The 14,666-nt window shown below is 38.7% G+C and overlaps 1 protein-coding gene across 1 annotated transcript in view; it reads left to right on the top strand.

Annotated features, from left to right (window-relative positions):
* ATF6 (activating transcription factor 6) overlaps positions 1 to 14,666 on the top strand; it is a 234,783-nt gene that overhangs the window by 169,404 nt on the left and 50,713 nt on the right. Inside the window, exon 16 of the mRNA XM_044944907.2 lies at positions 1,110 to 1,194. Within this exon, the coding sequence (XP_044800842.1) occupies positions 1,110 to 1,194 (85 nt within the window). The remainder of the gene's footprint in view (positions 1 to 1,109; positions 1,195 to 14,666) is intronic.

Genomic DNA, 14,666 nt, shown 5'->3' with positions numbered 1-14,666 from the left:
TCCACATTTTATCTTCCAGCTCACAGATTCATTCTTCTACTTCAGATATTCTGCTATTGATTTCTTCTAGAGTATTTTTAATTTCAGTAATTGTGTTGTTTGTCTCTGCATCTTTATTCTTTAATTCTTCTAGGTCTTTGTTAATTGATTCTTGCATTTTCTCCATGTTGTTTTCAAGGTTTTTGATCATCTTTACTATCATTATTCTGAATTCTTTTTCAGGTAGTTTGCCTATTTCCTCTTCATTTATTTGGACTTACGTATTTCTAGTTTGTTCCTTCATTTGTGTAGTATTTCTCTGCTTTTTCTTTTTCTTTTTTTAACTTACTATGTTTGAGGTCTCCTTTTCCCAGGCTTCAAGGTTGAATTCTTTCTTCCTTTTGGTTTCTGCTCTCCTAAGGTTGGTCCAGTAGTTTGTGTAAGCTTCATGTAGGGTGAGATTTGTGCTGAGCTTTTTGTTGTTGTTGTTGTTGTTGTTTGTTCGTTTGATTTTCCTCTGATGGACAAAGCTGAATGAGGTGGTAATCCTGTCTGCTGATGATTGGGTTTTTATTTTTGTTTGTTGTTTAGATCAGGCATCCTGCACAGGTGTCCGGCACAGGTGTCTTGCACTGGTGGTTGAGTGATGCCAGGTCTTATAGTCAAGTGGTTTCCTTTGTGTGAGTTCTCACTATTTGATACTCCCTAGCATTAGTTCTCTGTTCGTCTAGGGTCTTGAAGTCAGTGCTCCCACTCCAAAGGCTTAGAGCTTGATCTCTGAGTCCAGAAGAAATGGGGCAGTGCTTTTTACCCAGTCTTCAAAACAGGTCTGAAGCCAGATTCAAGGACTCCTATCCTCCAGGATGACGCCTCCCTCCTGATGGAAGATCCCTTTGTCTCTTCCTCGGTGCTTAGTCTGGTTTCACCAGCTCACAGGGGGACAAGTACAGAGGCCTTGCACCTAGTCCTTCAGGCCAGAGTTCTGAGTACAAAAGGGCTTAGCCAGCCCCACCCCACCTTTTTTTTTTATGATAGCATTGAAACGTTGGCATCCTAGAAACTCTGAATTGGGCTTGTTATAGGACTAAGCTGATTGTTATGTGTAACAAATTGTTCTTTGTTAATCTTAGGATCACCTGCTGTTACCAGCTACCACCCATAACAAGACCTCAAGACCAAAGATGTCAATTGTATTACCAGCAATAAACATAAATGGTAAGTTGAAATTTTGGCTTATGAATGAATGACATGTGATTGCTTTGTTTAACCTAGATTCTCTGGATTAACTAACACATTCATCTGGTCAAGTATATATCCATGCGTTAATTCTGAAACATTTTCCCACTGTTTTCACAAAATATTATTTTTAAATTCTTCTCTTTTAAAAAGTAAAAGGTTTAGTTTAAAGCTACCTTTACAATTATTATATATTTTGTATATAAATTTATATACAATTTATCTTTACTGATCTATAGACTTCTTGTCTGGGGCCTTTCTGGTAATACCTGCTGTATAAGAAGTCCTTGCTATGTTATGAGGGTGAGTTCATAAGTTAGGTTATTGGAGCTCAAAGCAGTTTCTTTGTATAACATAAATGGTGATGTGATGTGATTCCCAAACTAAACCTAAGAAACCTGTTTATATTTAATCTGTAATACTAATGAATTTGATATTGACAGTATTACTATTGCATTTTGTTCTCTCATTAATTCTGGGTATTGGATAAAATACAAATAATACCATAGTGCTTTGAGAGTATCCAAAGTGTGATGGTGTAGTGTACTTGCTTATAGTCTAGCAGGGAGTATAAGATGAGCACAGAAATCACTGTACTCCAGAGAGAGCATCCCATAAGGAATAAACAAAGCACAAAAGAGATTTAGTAAAGAAGAGATTACTTCCAGCTGGGTTCTTCATGGAAAAGAGAAACTTCTCACTCCCAGTGTCAGGTGTGTGTTGAGAATGAGCACAGTGTATATTGTTGGCTGATGACTTTCTCTGAGACATCATATTAAATTCTAATGGAACTGGGAGGATCGGTTGTCCTTCTCAAGTCCATTTATCTGGTGTAACAGAACTACGGGTAAATTTTCTGTCTAATAATGACAACCTTATAGTTTAATGAGTAAGACAAAATTGAAAAGTTCTTTAACCTGCAGTTGAACCAGTCCACATTCTGATTGATGATCATGCTGAAGCCACCAAATACAATTATAAAACACTGGGATTCTAGATAAATTCCAACAAAATTTAGTCTTAGAGAAAGAGTATTAGGTATTCATTGTATATTTTAAGATCATTGAGGACTGTCAAACTTCAATGAACTGTATGCAGACAGCTTATTGGAAATGCTTAGGAGGCAATATTATAGACACATAACATATTAAAAAAAAGGTTTTTTCTTGTTAAAACATAAAAGAATTATGACATCCTCTTAGTCTTAGGAAGACAGAACAAACTTTTTAAAAAAACTGTAACACTGAAGTGAACTTATACTCCTTCAATGAAGGCATACCTCTGAAGCTTTCATGGATCAATCATATTACAACTTCAAGTGGAACAGTATATTCGAAAGGGTACTGTATTACACTCCAAAGAATATGCTTAGGAAATATTATTCATCTTGTTCCTAGATTTCTCTGCTTGAACTGTAATAGATCTAACTTCTGGTCAGCTTATGCTCAGAAAGGCTATTGTCTAACCTTCAACAAGGCAGAATTTACTTAATTTTAGTGTTTTGATCTCAGGTTCTTATAAAATAAAACCAGGCATTCTTCTGCATAACAGTAAGCTATCCATTTGTATTGGTATTAAGCCAAAACCAATAAGACACTGTCTGATTATCTTGGCCAGAGGACTAATTTTTTAAAATGAGCCTTTTCATGGATTCGAAAAATACCATAATTTGAGGATCATTTCCTTTTTAATCTGGTTTGAATTTCTTTGTAAATAAGTTTTGTTTTCCTTTTTAGGATATAGACAACTCTTAGAAAAGTTATTTCAAATTCAGGAAATACTGATTAAGTAGATACCACGTGCTCAGTACTGTGCTGCATTCTCAGCTTCTTTTCTGAACCATCCCTTTACCTTCTTGTTTTGAGGCCACTTCTCAAATTAGACCTTGATTTTTCCTTCCCACCTCATATATCTCAGAGCCTGTAGATGGGGCGGATAGTATCCTTGCTCCCCATTACAACCTCCAGATGACCTCACCTTTCTTCTTTAGTCTCCCTAACATCTTTTAAGTTTATAACATTCCTGTTACCCTTCTTTGCTGCTGTCTTCTACCCCGCTTTCACTGACTACTTCTCCAACACGGCTTTTGTCAACTCTCTATAAAACTTCAGCATCTACACAGAGGATTCATCCAGCACTCAGGCCTCTTTAGATCAACTCATCTTTTATTTCTGCACCACCTCAGCTTCCCATCCACATGGTCATACTCAAGACCTCCTCATCATCCATAATGGCATCCATTTGAAATCTCTCCAGGCATCCCACTCTGACTTTTATTTGCTCTCCCACTGTAATACCTACACTCCAGCTACTCTCTTACCTCACAAATCTCCAGTCCTTTGACCCTGCCACTTTTTCTGTGTCTTACATCCATCTTGGCCATACACTTCTCCTTACCAAGCCTATATTCCGTGTTCTATACTATCACCACTCTTTTACAAACCACCCCCCCCAATCCTCTTTCCTTAGGTCCCACTTGTCTGTAAAAATCTCACCCTAATTAAACACAGCTATACTCTTTATGCCTCCTGTCAAGCGGTTGAAAATTGCTACAAAACATCATCCAGTCTGGACAAGGAGATTCACTTCAAATTTATGACCATTAATTCCAAAGGGGCATTCAGTACCACCTATCATTGCTAGTAAATCCACTTGCCTTCTCTCTGAAACAAGAATTTCTCACCTTCTCTTCTCAAATCTCCAACATCCCCTGTCTTCACCCCCTCAGCTGATGAACTCATCAAAATGCTACATTGAGAAAATAGATGTAATCGTTGGAGAGCTATCTCATCTTTCCACTACCTAGCAGCATCTATACCCACAAATTCTGCTTTCCTTCTTACTGCACTGGGAGAAAAGTTTCTTCCACTGAGTTGTAAATCCCAACTTTGCTATGTATTGGATATGTATAGTTGGACAAATTAATGAAGTTCTCTGTATTTGTGCGTGCGTGCATGCTTAGTCGCTTCAGTCATGTCTGCCTCTCTGCAACCCCATGGACCATAGCCTGCCAGGATCCTCTGTCCATGGGATTCTCCAGGCAAAAATACTGGAGTGGGTTGCCATTTCCTTCTGTACTTGAACTTCCTGTAAAAGGAGGTATTAGTGTAATACCTTCCTCTTAGATTTGGGTGAGAATTAAATAAGCAGAAATGCTTTAAATAGTGCCTAGCTGTTTTCAGTTTGGACTCTTACTTTGTCATTGTCATCATGGTCACCATTATCTAAGGTGACTCCTTCCTTTTGGATCGTGCATCTCATCCCTTCTCACCATTTCAGAGACTTTGCTCCTGCATTTTTACCCTTGCTATCCCCAGTGATCAGTTTCTTCTCTACTGGGTCATCCCTACCAACATACAAAGTGCCTTAATATTGCTTTTGGTGTAGGGAGAATCTCTTGACTCCATGTGCTGTTTCTCCGCTGCCTTCATAGCAAAACTCTTGAAAGAGTTACCTATACTCATTGCCTCCATTTGCTTATCTCCCATTCTCTCCTCTGCTTACTCTTATGTAACTTTTGCCCTGCTGAAGTGTTCTTGCAAAAGGGTCATGACCAATACCTTGCCAAAGCCAAGAGTCAGGTCTTCATTCTCATCTTACCTGACCTCACAATGGTATTTGACATGGTTGACTATTCCCTCTTTTTTTCAGCCTCCCATTTTTATTTTTAAAAACTTCACATCTACAGAAAAGTTGAAAGATGAGTACAGTGAGTATATGGAGACGCTTTACCTAGATTTCACCAATTGTTAACATTTTCCCATATTTGCTTTATTTGTATCTATTTATCTCTTTATATGTGTTTTTTTCTGAACTGTTAGGAAGTTAGTTGCAAACATTTTAATACTTTACCCTTAAATACTTGAATATGCATCTCCTAAAAAAGGGATGTTCTCCTACACAAGCACAATAAAATGATCACATCAAAGTTTAACATTGATATAATAGAGTTTAATATATAATCAATATTCAAATTTCCAAATTTGCCCCCAAAATATTCTTTATAGCTTTTGGGGGAAGGGATTCAACATCCAATCAGAGGTCATACATGGCATCTCCTTGTCACACCTCTTTAGTCTCCTTTCATGTAGAACAGCTCTTCTGCCCTTTTTAAAATTATTTTTCATGACACATGCATTTTTTAGAAATCAGATTCATTGAGATATAATGTACATACAATTAAAAAAATCACCAATTTTATGTGTACAATTTTATGAGTTTTGACAAGTGTAAACCGTTGAGAGACCACCACCTCGTTCATGATAGCAGCCTTCTCGCTGCTTCAAGAAGCTTACTTGTGTCCTTTTGCGGTCAGTCCCCTCAGGTTCATGTTTGGTGTTCCCTGTGTTTTTAAACACTGTATTTTGTGAGCTTTTGTAATACAATGGCTGCTCTAGTTTTCCTGCTGCACCTCCTTCTTGGTCACTTTAGCCAGCTTCTCCTCCTCTGTAAGGACAGGAATGTGGTTTGTTATATTTGCATTTACCATAACCCCAGCACCTACAGCAAGCAGTGTCTGGCACAAGGCATATTGCAAGATGTTCATCTCTGTTAATTTATGTAATGCTCAGCTGCCAGCTAAGTATTATCTTCATTTTATAGATGAAGACATTAAAGGTCAAGGAAGTAATTTGTACCATTTATTCAACCATTATATAACAGAGAAGTAAGAGCTAAATACATTGTATAAAATATATTTTGATCAATTATTAATTAAATATTTCAATATTAAAGACAAATGTGTAAATATTAAAAATATGTGGACACAAGAATTTAAGATATATTTTTATACTGCTTTATTCCTGTTATAAAGGTTAAGCACATTCATTGAGCAATATAATTCAATATAATATAATATTTTGGATTTGATAGGCACATGTTTGTTGAATGACACAATAAGTAAGGTAAATGTTATTTGGTCATTACTTTGTGCTCACTTGAAAGACATTACTATTTTAACTCTTTGATTAAAAACAGTCAGCAAGTTTTTCACCCTGAGCAATATGAGGACTTGAGTAAGTTAATAAAATATATTTTCTGCCATCTCTGAATTCAAAAGTTACATGTAACTTGAAACAGAAAAATGAGCTGTGGGTTTGATCCCTCTCTTTGACTTAACTTAAGTGCAGCTTGTAGAATGTTGGAGTGAGTGTAGAGGGCATAAAGTCAAAGTTTATTGAGCAGTTGGATTTTTTTGTATCCTGTATATGGGGATTTGGGAATAGGAATTTGATTTTCCAATTTTAGCAAAATAAATTAGATTCCTAGGTCAATGTTTTGCCTTAAGCTATAATGTATAATGATTCTACTTTGTGTTTTTGAGCTGTGGAAAAATGTCTATATAAGAAATAGCTAAAGCGAGTAGGATATGGATGTGAGTTTAATGCCATTTAGAAAATAATAGTCGCATCGTTCTGTATTCTCCATGCCTTATTTAATTTTTGTAGTTTATTACTCTACAAGAGTAATAAACTTTATTATTTAATTTCCTTTGTTCTCGTAAGAGAGTTGAAAACAGGTTAGGCTGTAAGAAAGAAGGTCTTTGAGGAAGTCTTCACACCAAAGATTATTGAAGTAAAATGAAATTCTAGGCATACTGTATGCAGGTCAGGAAGCAACAGTTAGAACTGGACATGAACAACTGACTGGTTCCAAATAGGAAAAGGAGTACGTCAAGGCTGTATATTGTCACCCTGCTTATTTAACCTATATGCAGAGTACATCATGAGAAACGCTGGGCTGGAAGAAGCACAAGCTGGAATCGAGATTGCCGGGAGAAATATCAATAACCTCAGATATGCAGATGACACCACCCTTATGGCAGAAAGCAAAGAAGAACTAAAGAGCCTCTTGATGAAAGTGAAAGAGGAAAGTGAAAAAATTAGCTTAAAGCTCAACATTCAGAAAACGAAGATCATGGCATCTGGTCCCATCACTTCATGGGAAATAGATGGGGAAACAGTGGAAACAGTGTCAGACTTTATTTTTGGGGGCTCCAAAATCACTGCAGATGGTGACTGCAGCCATGAAATTAAAAGATGCTTACTCCTTGGAAGAAAAGTTATGACCAACTTAGATAGCATACTGAAAAGCAGAGACATTACTTTGCCAAAAAAGGTCCGTTTAGTCAAGGCTATGGTTTTTCTAGTGGTCATGTATGGATATGAGAGTTGAACTGTGAAGAAAGCTGAGTGCCGAAGAATTGATGCTTTTGAAGTGTGGTGTTGGAGACTCTTGAGAGTCCCTTGGACTGCAAGGAGATCCAACCAGTCCATTCTGAAGGAGATCAGCCCTGGGATTTCTTTGGAAGGAATGATGCTAAAGCTGAAACTCCAGTACTTTGGCCACCTTATGCGAAGAGTTGACTCATTGGAAAAGACTCTGATGCTGGGAGAGATTGGGGGCAGGAGGAAAAGGGGATGACAGAGGATGAGATGGCTGGATGGCATCACTGACTCGATGGACGTGAGTCTGAGTGAACTCCGGGAGTTGGTGATGGACAGGGAGGCCTGGCGTGCTGCGGTTCATGGGGTCGCAAAGAGTCGGACACGACTGAGCGACTGAACTGAACTGAACTGAGGCATACTTTTAAAAAAACTTTTAAAAAAATGATTGCAGATGTATGGCAGGCCAGTTGGTGATGAATTAAAAGGCTATTGCTATTTTTTTTTTTTTTTTTTGGAAAAGGATTTTAGAAGGTCTTCTTGTACTATAAGTCAGCATTTCCTGCTTTTAAATTATTTCCACTCATGTTATAGTAAAACTGCTCATTTCCTTTCATTCATTCTTGATACATAATTCAACAAAATAGAACATAGAGGAGTTTTTTTTTAATTGTAACTACTTTGTAGACGCCTTTCATCAGACATTGAACACAGCCATTAGCAGATACATTTCACAGTTTGACCAGCACTTTTGTTGATTTGGTTTTACTGTCTTCCTTCCCTCTGTTAACCATGTGGCTCAGATAATGTGGTAAATGAGTAATGAAAATAAAACTGTAACTCTAATTCTACCCTGTCAGTATTAAGGGTTCAAGTAAGTGAACAAATGACTACAAGGCTAAACTGTGATTATATTTAATCTCAAAATAATTTTCATGTAAGGAAAATCTAGAAGTCACTACCAGTGACTTCTCCCTTTTGGTTGGAGAGACTATAACAGAAGGGCAGAAAGCAAACCAACCAAATAAATGGATTGGTTTTAATAATAGAATGTTGATACAACTGCTTTTGATGATTACTTTCATAGGAGTGTTATCTCAAAGAAAATATATTTGGAAACTGTCCTACTTTAGACTTGTTCTGCTCAAGCAGGCTGGTTGCCCAAGAGAGTTGTGCCTAAAAGTTGTGCATTTTCTTCTTATATATTCATTTCTCCTTAAATGTGTACAGGCTATTTTTAAAAATATGTGAACAGTTTTGCATTTTGATTGCAATTCATTCCATTTCAGATATAATTATATCTAATTGAGTAAATGGAGTCTTCTCTGGAAGCCATGTTTTTTTTTAATGCATGATCAAATAGTTCCACTTTTGACTCACTATTAAAACCAGTAGTAAAATTCCCGCTGAGAATTTCTACTGAAGAAAGGAGAAAAATCACACTATTCACCTGAAAAAATGATTTTTTTTTCTTTCAAAACAAAGTCAGAGATGTGTTAATTATGAATATAGTAATGACTGACAAGTAAAATGATGAGCATTAAGTCACATTTACTGTGCTAACTATGATAAGGAACACTTTCATAAAGACTGACTTTACATTCTGAGCTGCAGATTCAATTGGCAGTTTTCTAGTGAGAGGACATTCACCTAAGGGAGGCAGCTGCTACTGCTAAGTCACTTCAGTCGTGTCCGACTCTGTGCGACCCCATAAACAGCAGCCCACCAGGCTCCCCCGTCCCTGGGGTTCTCCAAGCAAGAACACTGGAGTGGGTTGCCATTTCCTTCTCCAATGCATGAAAGTGAAAGGTGAAAGTGAAGTCACCCAGTCGCGTCCGACTCTTAGCGACCCCATGGACTGCAGCCTACCAGGTTCCTCCGTCCATGGGATTTTCCAGGCAAAGTCCTGGAGTGGGTGGCCATTGCCTTCTATGACGCAATTGTCTTTAGAATTTGGGTAAAATCTGACTGAATTTCTTAGGTCCCTTTATAGCTCATAGCTTCCACTGATGCTAACTTACTAAGTGGATCTAGACCCACAGTGATGGCACAGATAAGTTCTGAACCATTAATAATATGCTGATTGATTTTTTTAAAGGAGAGATCAATTAGTTACTGGTAGTTGTAAAGCTAATGCTATGGTATATGGCTGATTCATGTTGATGTTTGACAGAAAACAACAAAATTATGAAAGCAACTATCCTTCAATTAAAAAATTAATAAATTTCAAAAGAAGGAAAGAAAAGAAAATTAGAAGAATATGATAAATGAGAAAATCTTTATGACTAACATAATTTGTTTCCTTGGGAGGTAAAACTTGAACTGTAAATGGAAACTTAGAATATAAGGATGAGGAAAGTATAAGATATACAATTTTATCTTAAACTCTCTATTATATTAAAATATTTTATATTATTATAAAATAATATAATATAAAAATTGCTTTCAGCTACAAGTAACAGAACACGTAATTAAGCATTGGCTTAAATACATTGGATTTTTTTCTTATGTGTTGAAAAATCCACAGCAGTGAACCAGTCCAGTTGCTGGTGTTGATTCAGAAATTTAAGGGTGCTAGGGCTAAGGTTTGGAGAAAGCAATGGCACCCCACTCCAGTACTCTTGCCTGGAAAATCCCATGAACGGAGGAGCCTGATGGGCTGCAGTCCATGGGGTCACAAAGAGTTGGACAGGACTGAGCAACTTCACTTTCACTTTTCACTTTCATGCATTGGAGAAGGAAATGGCAACCCACTCCAGTGTTCTTGCCTGGAGAATCCCAGGGACGGGGGACCCTGGTGGGCTGCCGTCTCTGGGGTCGCACAGAGTCGGACACGACTGAAGTGACTTAGAAGCAGCAGCAGCAGGACTAAGGTTGCTGCAATTGTCTTGGCCTTTCCCAGATGATCTCAAAGCGGCTGTTGCAGCTCAAGCCATCATATCTGTATTTCAGACCGAAAAAAAGGAAGCATGGTGTCTATCAGAAGACGCATTTTCCAGAAATTTGTAGCAGACTTTATTTCTCACTGGATATGAACTGTGAAACATTCTTGTGCCTAGCTTCAAAGGAGGCTCAGAAGTATAATGTTTTAACTAGGCACACTGTGATCTGAAAAAAAAAACAAAAAAAGTGAACTTCTCTTAGTATGGAAATAATGGATATTGTGGACAAACCAGCATCTGCTTGCTGCGTGCTCCATCACGTGCTGTGTTGGAACTAAGCAAGGTATCCAGGTAGTTTTTGTTGTTCATTTAGTCGTATCTGATTCTTTGCAACCCCACGGATTGCAGCATGCCAGGCTTTGCTGTCCTTCACTGTCTCCCAGAGTTTGCTCAAACTCATATCGATTGGGGGTTGGAAAAAGTTGGACACGACTTAGTGACTGAACAGTAAGCAACATGTCTGTTGTGTCGCTGATGCCATCCAACCATCTCACCCTCTGTCACCCCCTTCTCCTCCTGCCCTCAATCTTGCCTGGCATCAGGATCCTTTCCAGTGAGTTGGCTCTTCACATCAGGTGGCCAGGAGAAGACAGTAAGGAGAGGGTTCATGTTGAGGAGAGATGGGGAATAGGTGTTTATTGCATGGGGTGCAGTTATATATGATTTAGGTCATTAATGAGTTAATGAAGTGACTTTAAGCTATCATAATTTTAAAAACACTATAAAGGCTCTATTAAGAGACTGTTAATCTGGAGGAGGTCTGTAAATAGAAAGAAAAATAAGAGGGAAGCTGCGCTAGGAGCAAGGGTAGAGTACGTTGAAGCTTCAGAGATGAGCAAGGAGACACTGCAGCAGTCTTGGAGTGAGATCATTAAAGGCCTGGAATGGAGAGAAAGGGAAAATGTCCAAAGAAGTTTCAAAGGAAAATCTATAGCACTTGGCAGCTAAAGGAGGAAGCAGTAAAAACTGATCCCATGACTTTGAAAAAGCTGTCGTATTACTATATCCTGCCACCCTCATTTCCCTGCTTGTCTTTCTTTCCCATTTATTTCTCGAAGTCATCAGGGTATCTGTTTTTAATTCCTTCCAAACCAGTAGGTTATCCCCACTTGGTATAGCCTGTTCTCAAGCCCCTTCTACAAAGTAAATCTGAAGATAGATTTTTAAAATAGAAATAAAATAGGATTTATGGTATGTCTGCCTTTCTGTACTTGGAATACTTATCACTTTGTGAAGAATGATCATTGTTTTAATAGTTTATTGGCAGTTCTACAAGTAAATCTTTTCCATGAAGCGTTTGTCCTTTTTGTATGTGATTTATTAATCAAACATTTAATCTGTTAGAACTTTCACTAGGCTCCAGAGATTTAAATTAGACAAGTTTGCATTGTATCTTCTAGGATACTAGAGAACTTCCTTGACCCAAAGGAGCCAGTTCCCAAACCCACTGTACCTAACTGACCTTCAGTGCCCTGTTAGCTTCAGTGAGATCACTTTCACTCTTTCTCCCTGGGGCCAAAATCTGTTTCTACTCAAACAGATGGTTTAGCTTTCAGCTAATAAAAACTACAGATCAACATCTATTTAAGCCAACAAAATTGGTTTGAACCTCCTACTGACTGTCCAAAATTTGAAATATTTATTTATTTTATACATATTAAGCTCTTCAGAATGGATTTATCTTTGTACTGGAAAATTAAGAACCTTGTAGTATGTCAGAAGATTGAGCCATTTCACATAATCTCAAGTTTGTGTTTTTCAGAACTACTGAGCAAGTGCAGGTTCTCTGTGTGTTCTCCTTTGCAGTGATACCAATTGGCAACACCAGAGACCATAACTTTCTCTGGAGTGTTGCATAGTTCTTTCCATACTTGCATGGTAAATTCTTTGATATTTAAGATGTAAATTGAAGACAGGGTGATAGACTAGAATCATCTTAAGGATGTACATATCAAAGACATTGTAGTTTTTGTTCACACTTGGACTTTTGGGGCTTCCCAGGTGGCTCAGTGGTAAAGAATCCACCTGCGAATGCAGGGGACATGGGTTCAATCCCTGGGTCAGGAAGATCCCCTGGAAGAGGAAATGGCAACCCACCCAAGTATTCTTGCTAGAGAATCCCGTGGCCAGAGGAGTCTGGCTGACTACAGTCCATGGTGTCGCAGAGGGTTGGACGCGACAAAGCACACATACTTGGACTTTTACAAATAAAGGTTAGCAAGTCTGAAGAAATCTATGTTTCCTTTTTCTGAATTCAGAAAGTTGAAATTGAAAATATGGATACAGATATTAGAGTTCATTAGAGAGAACTTTTGCTTTGGGGATCTTGAGTACATCAAGCAGCAGTTGCCTTTGAACTCAACCAAATATCCATAGAGATATTTTCCTCCAGATTTATTACAGATTTTACAGAAACAAATGCATGCCTTAAACATATGATTTAGATTAAATAATGAGACAAATGAACTATAAATAATGAGACAAATGTTGCTAGGAGCAGGGTTGCTGAGAAGGCCATATAGATAGCCTCTTTGAAGATATCTAAAGCCCATCTCTTTGTTTTCGTTCTGCTTACTATATAGAACAATCTTGTGGGAAATGTGAATTACTTGGCATCACTGCAGTGTAGATTAGGATGAAGAAAGACTCATTAATATTCATGTGTTCAAGCCATAAAATATCAAGGTTTAAAAGGCTTTAGTACAAAGTCATACATACTAACTCCCTTCCAATGTTTGGATTCCCTTCTGCAGTGCTTTGCTCAGTGGCCAACAAATTGAGAAATAGTCACCTCCAGGGATAAAGACTTACCTGCCTTAAATAGCTCTGGCTATTTGTGAATTTTTCTTCTGTCTCTTCCTTACTCTATCCATAAATCCATGGGATTATATATTAATATAAAATATTTCTTCTATAAGACTGACCTTTAGCTATTTATACACTGTGCACCTCTGAGTCTTCACACAGCAAGGCCTTCCAGTTTTCAGAAGCTATTCTTTTTGTGATGTGGGTTCAAGGTGTCTCAGTTCTGGTCATTCTCTTCTCAACGGGCTCTGCTTTTCCCTCCTTTCTTTAAGAGGCTGTGAATACTGAGCATAATGGAGTATTTCCAAACTCTATACAGCTCAGTTCAGTCGCTCGGTCATGTCCGACTCTTTGCAACCCCATGAACTGCAGCACGCCAGGTCTCCCTGTCCATCACCAACTCCCAAAGTTTACCCAAATTCATACCCATCGAGTCAGTGATGCCATCCAGCCATCTCATCCTCTGTCGTCCCCTTCTCCTCCTGCCCCCAATCCCTCCCAGCATCAGAGTCTTTTCCAATGAGTCAACTCTTCACATGAGGTGGCCAAAGTATTGAAGTTTCAGCTTTAGCATCAGTCCTTCCAAAGAAATTCCAGGACTGATCTCCTTTAGAATGGACTGGTTGGATCTTCTTGCAGTCCAAGGGACTCTCAAGAGTCTTCTCCAGTCCCCAATTTCCAAATGTTTGACCTATCCATTTTTTTGACTTCAAGATAGTGCAGAAGTGTTATTTATTCAATAGAAACTATACTTCATATTTTGACCCTAGGCTAGTGATATTAGTTATAGTACTCTAGTGATCCTGGGCAGCAGCAGCTCCCAGTCAGCTGTGTGATCACCAGGCTAAACAACGGATACCCTTACAACCAATCTGTACCCAAACAACCATTCTGCTTCTCACTTTCAGTACAGAATTCAGTAAATTACATGAGATAGCCAACACTTTATTATGAAATAGGCCTTGTGTTAGGTGATTTTGCCCAACTGTAGGCTAATACAAGTGTTTTGAGTACATTCAAAAAAAATGGTTTTTTGGCTGTGCTGGGTCTTTGTTGCTGTGCTTGGGCTTTCTCTGGCTGTGGAGAGTGAGGGCTGCTCTTCGTTGCGGTGTGCTGGCTTCTCATTGCGGCTGGCTTCTCTTGTTGTGGAGCACGGATTCTAGAGTGTAGACCCCAGAGTGTGGACTCAGTAGTTGTGGTGCACGGGGTCAGTTCCTCCACGACATGTGGAATCTTCCCAGACCAGGGATCGAACCTGTCTCCTCTGCATTGCCAGGTGGATTCTTAACCACTGGAGCACCAGGGCATCCCCTGTGAGCACATTTAAGGTAAGCTAGGCTTCCCTGGTGGTCCAACACCTAAGACTCCGTACTCTCAGTGCAGGGTCCTAGGCTTGATCCCTGGTCAGGAACTAGATCTCACATGCTGCGACTAAGACCTGATGTGGCCAAATTAAGGTATACTGAGCTAAGGGCCTCCCTGGCACTTGCCAACGCAGGAGACGCAGGTGAGAACCCTGGGTGCGGAAGATCCCCTGGAG

This window comes from Bubalus bubalis, chromosome 6, assembly GCF_019923935.1.
Source record: "Bubalus bubalis isolate 160015118507 breed Murrah chromosome 6, NDDB_SH_1, whole genome shotgun sequence".
NCBI lineage: Eukaryota > Metazoa > Chordata > Mammalia > Artiodactyla > Bovidae > Bubalus > Bubalus bubalis.
This window is presented reverse-complemented; position numbering and strand designations above follow the sequence as displayed.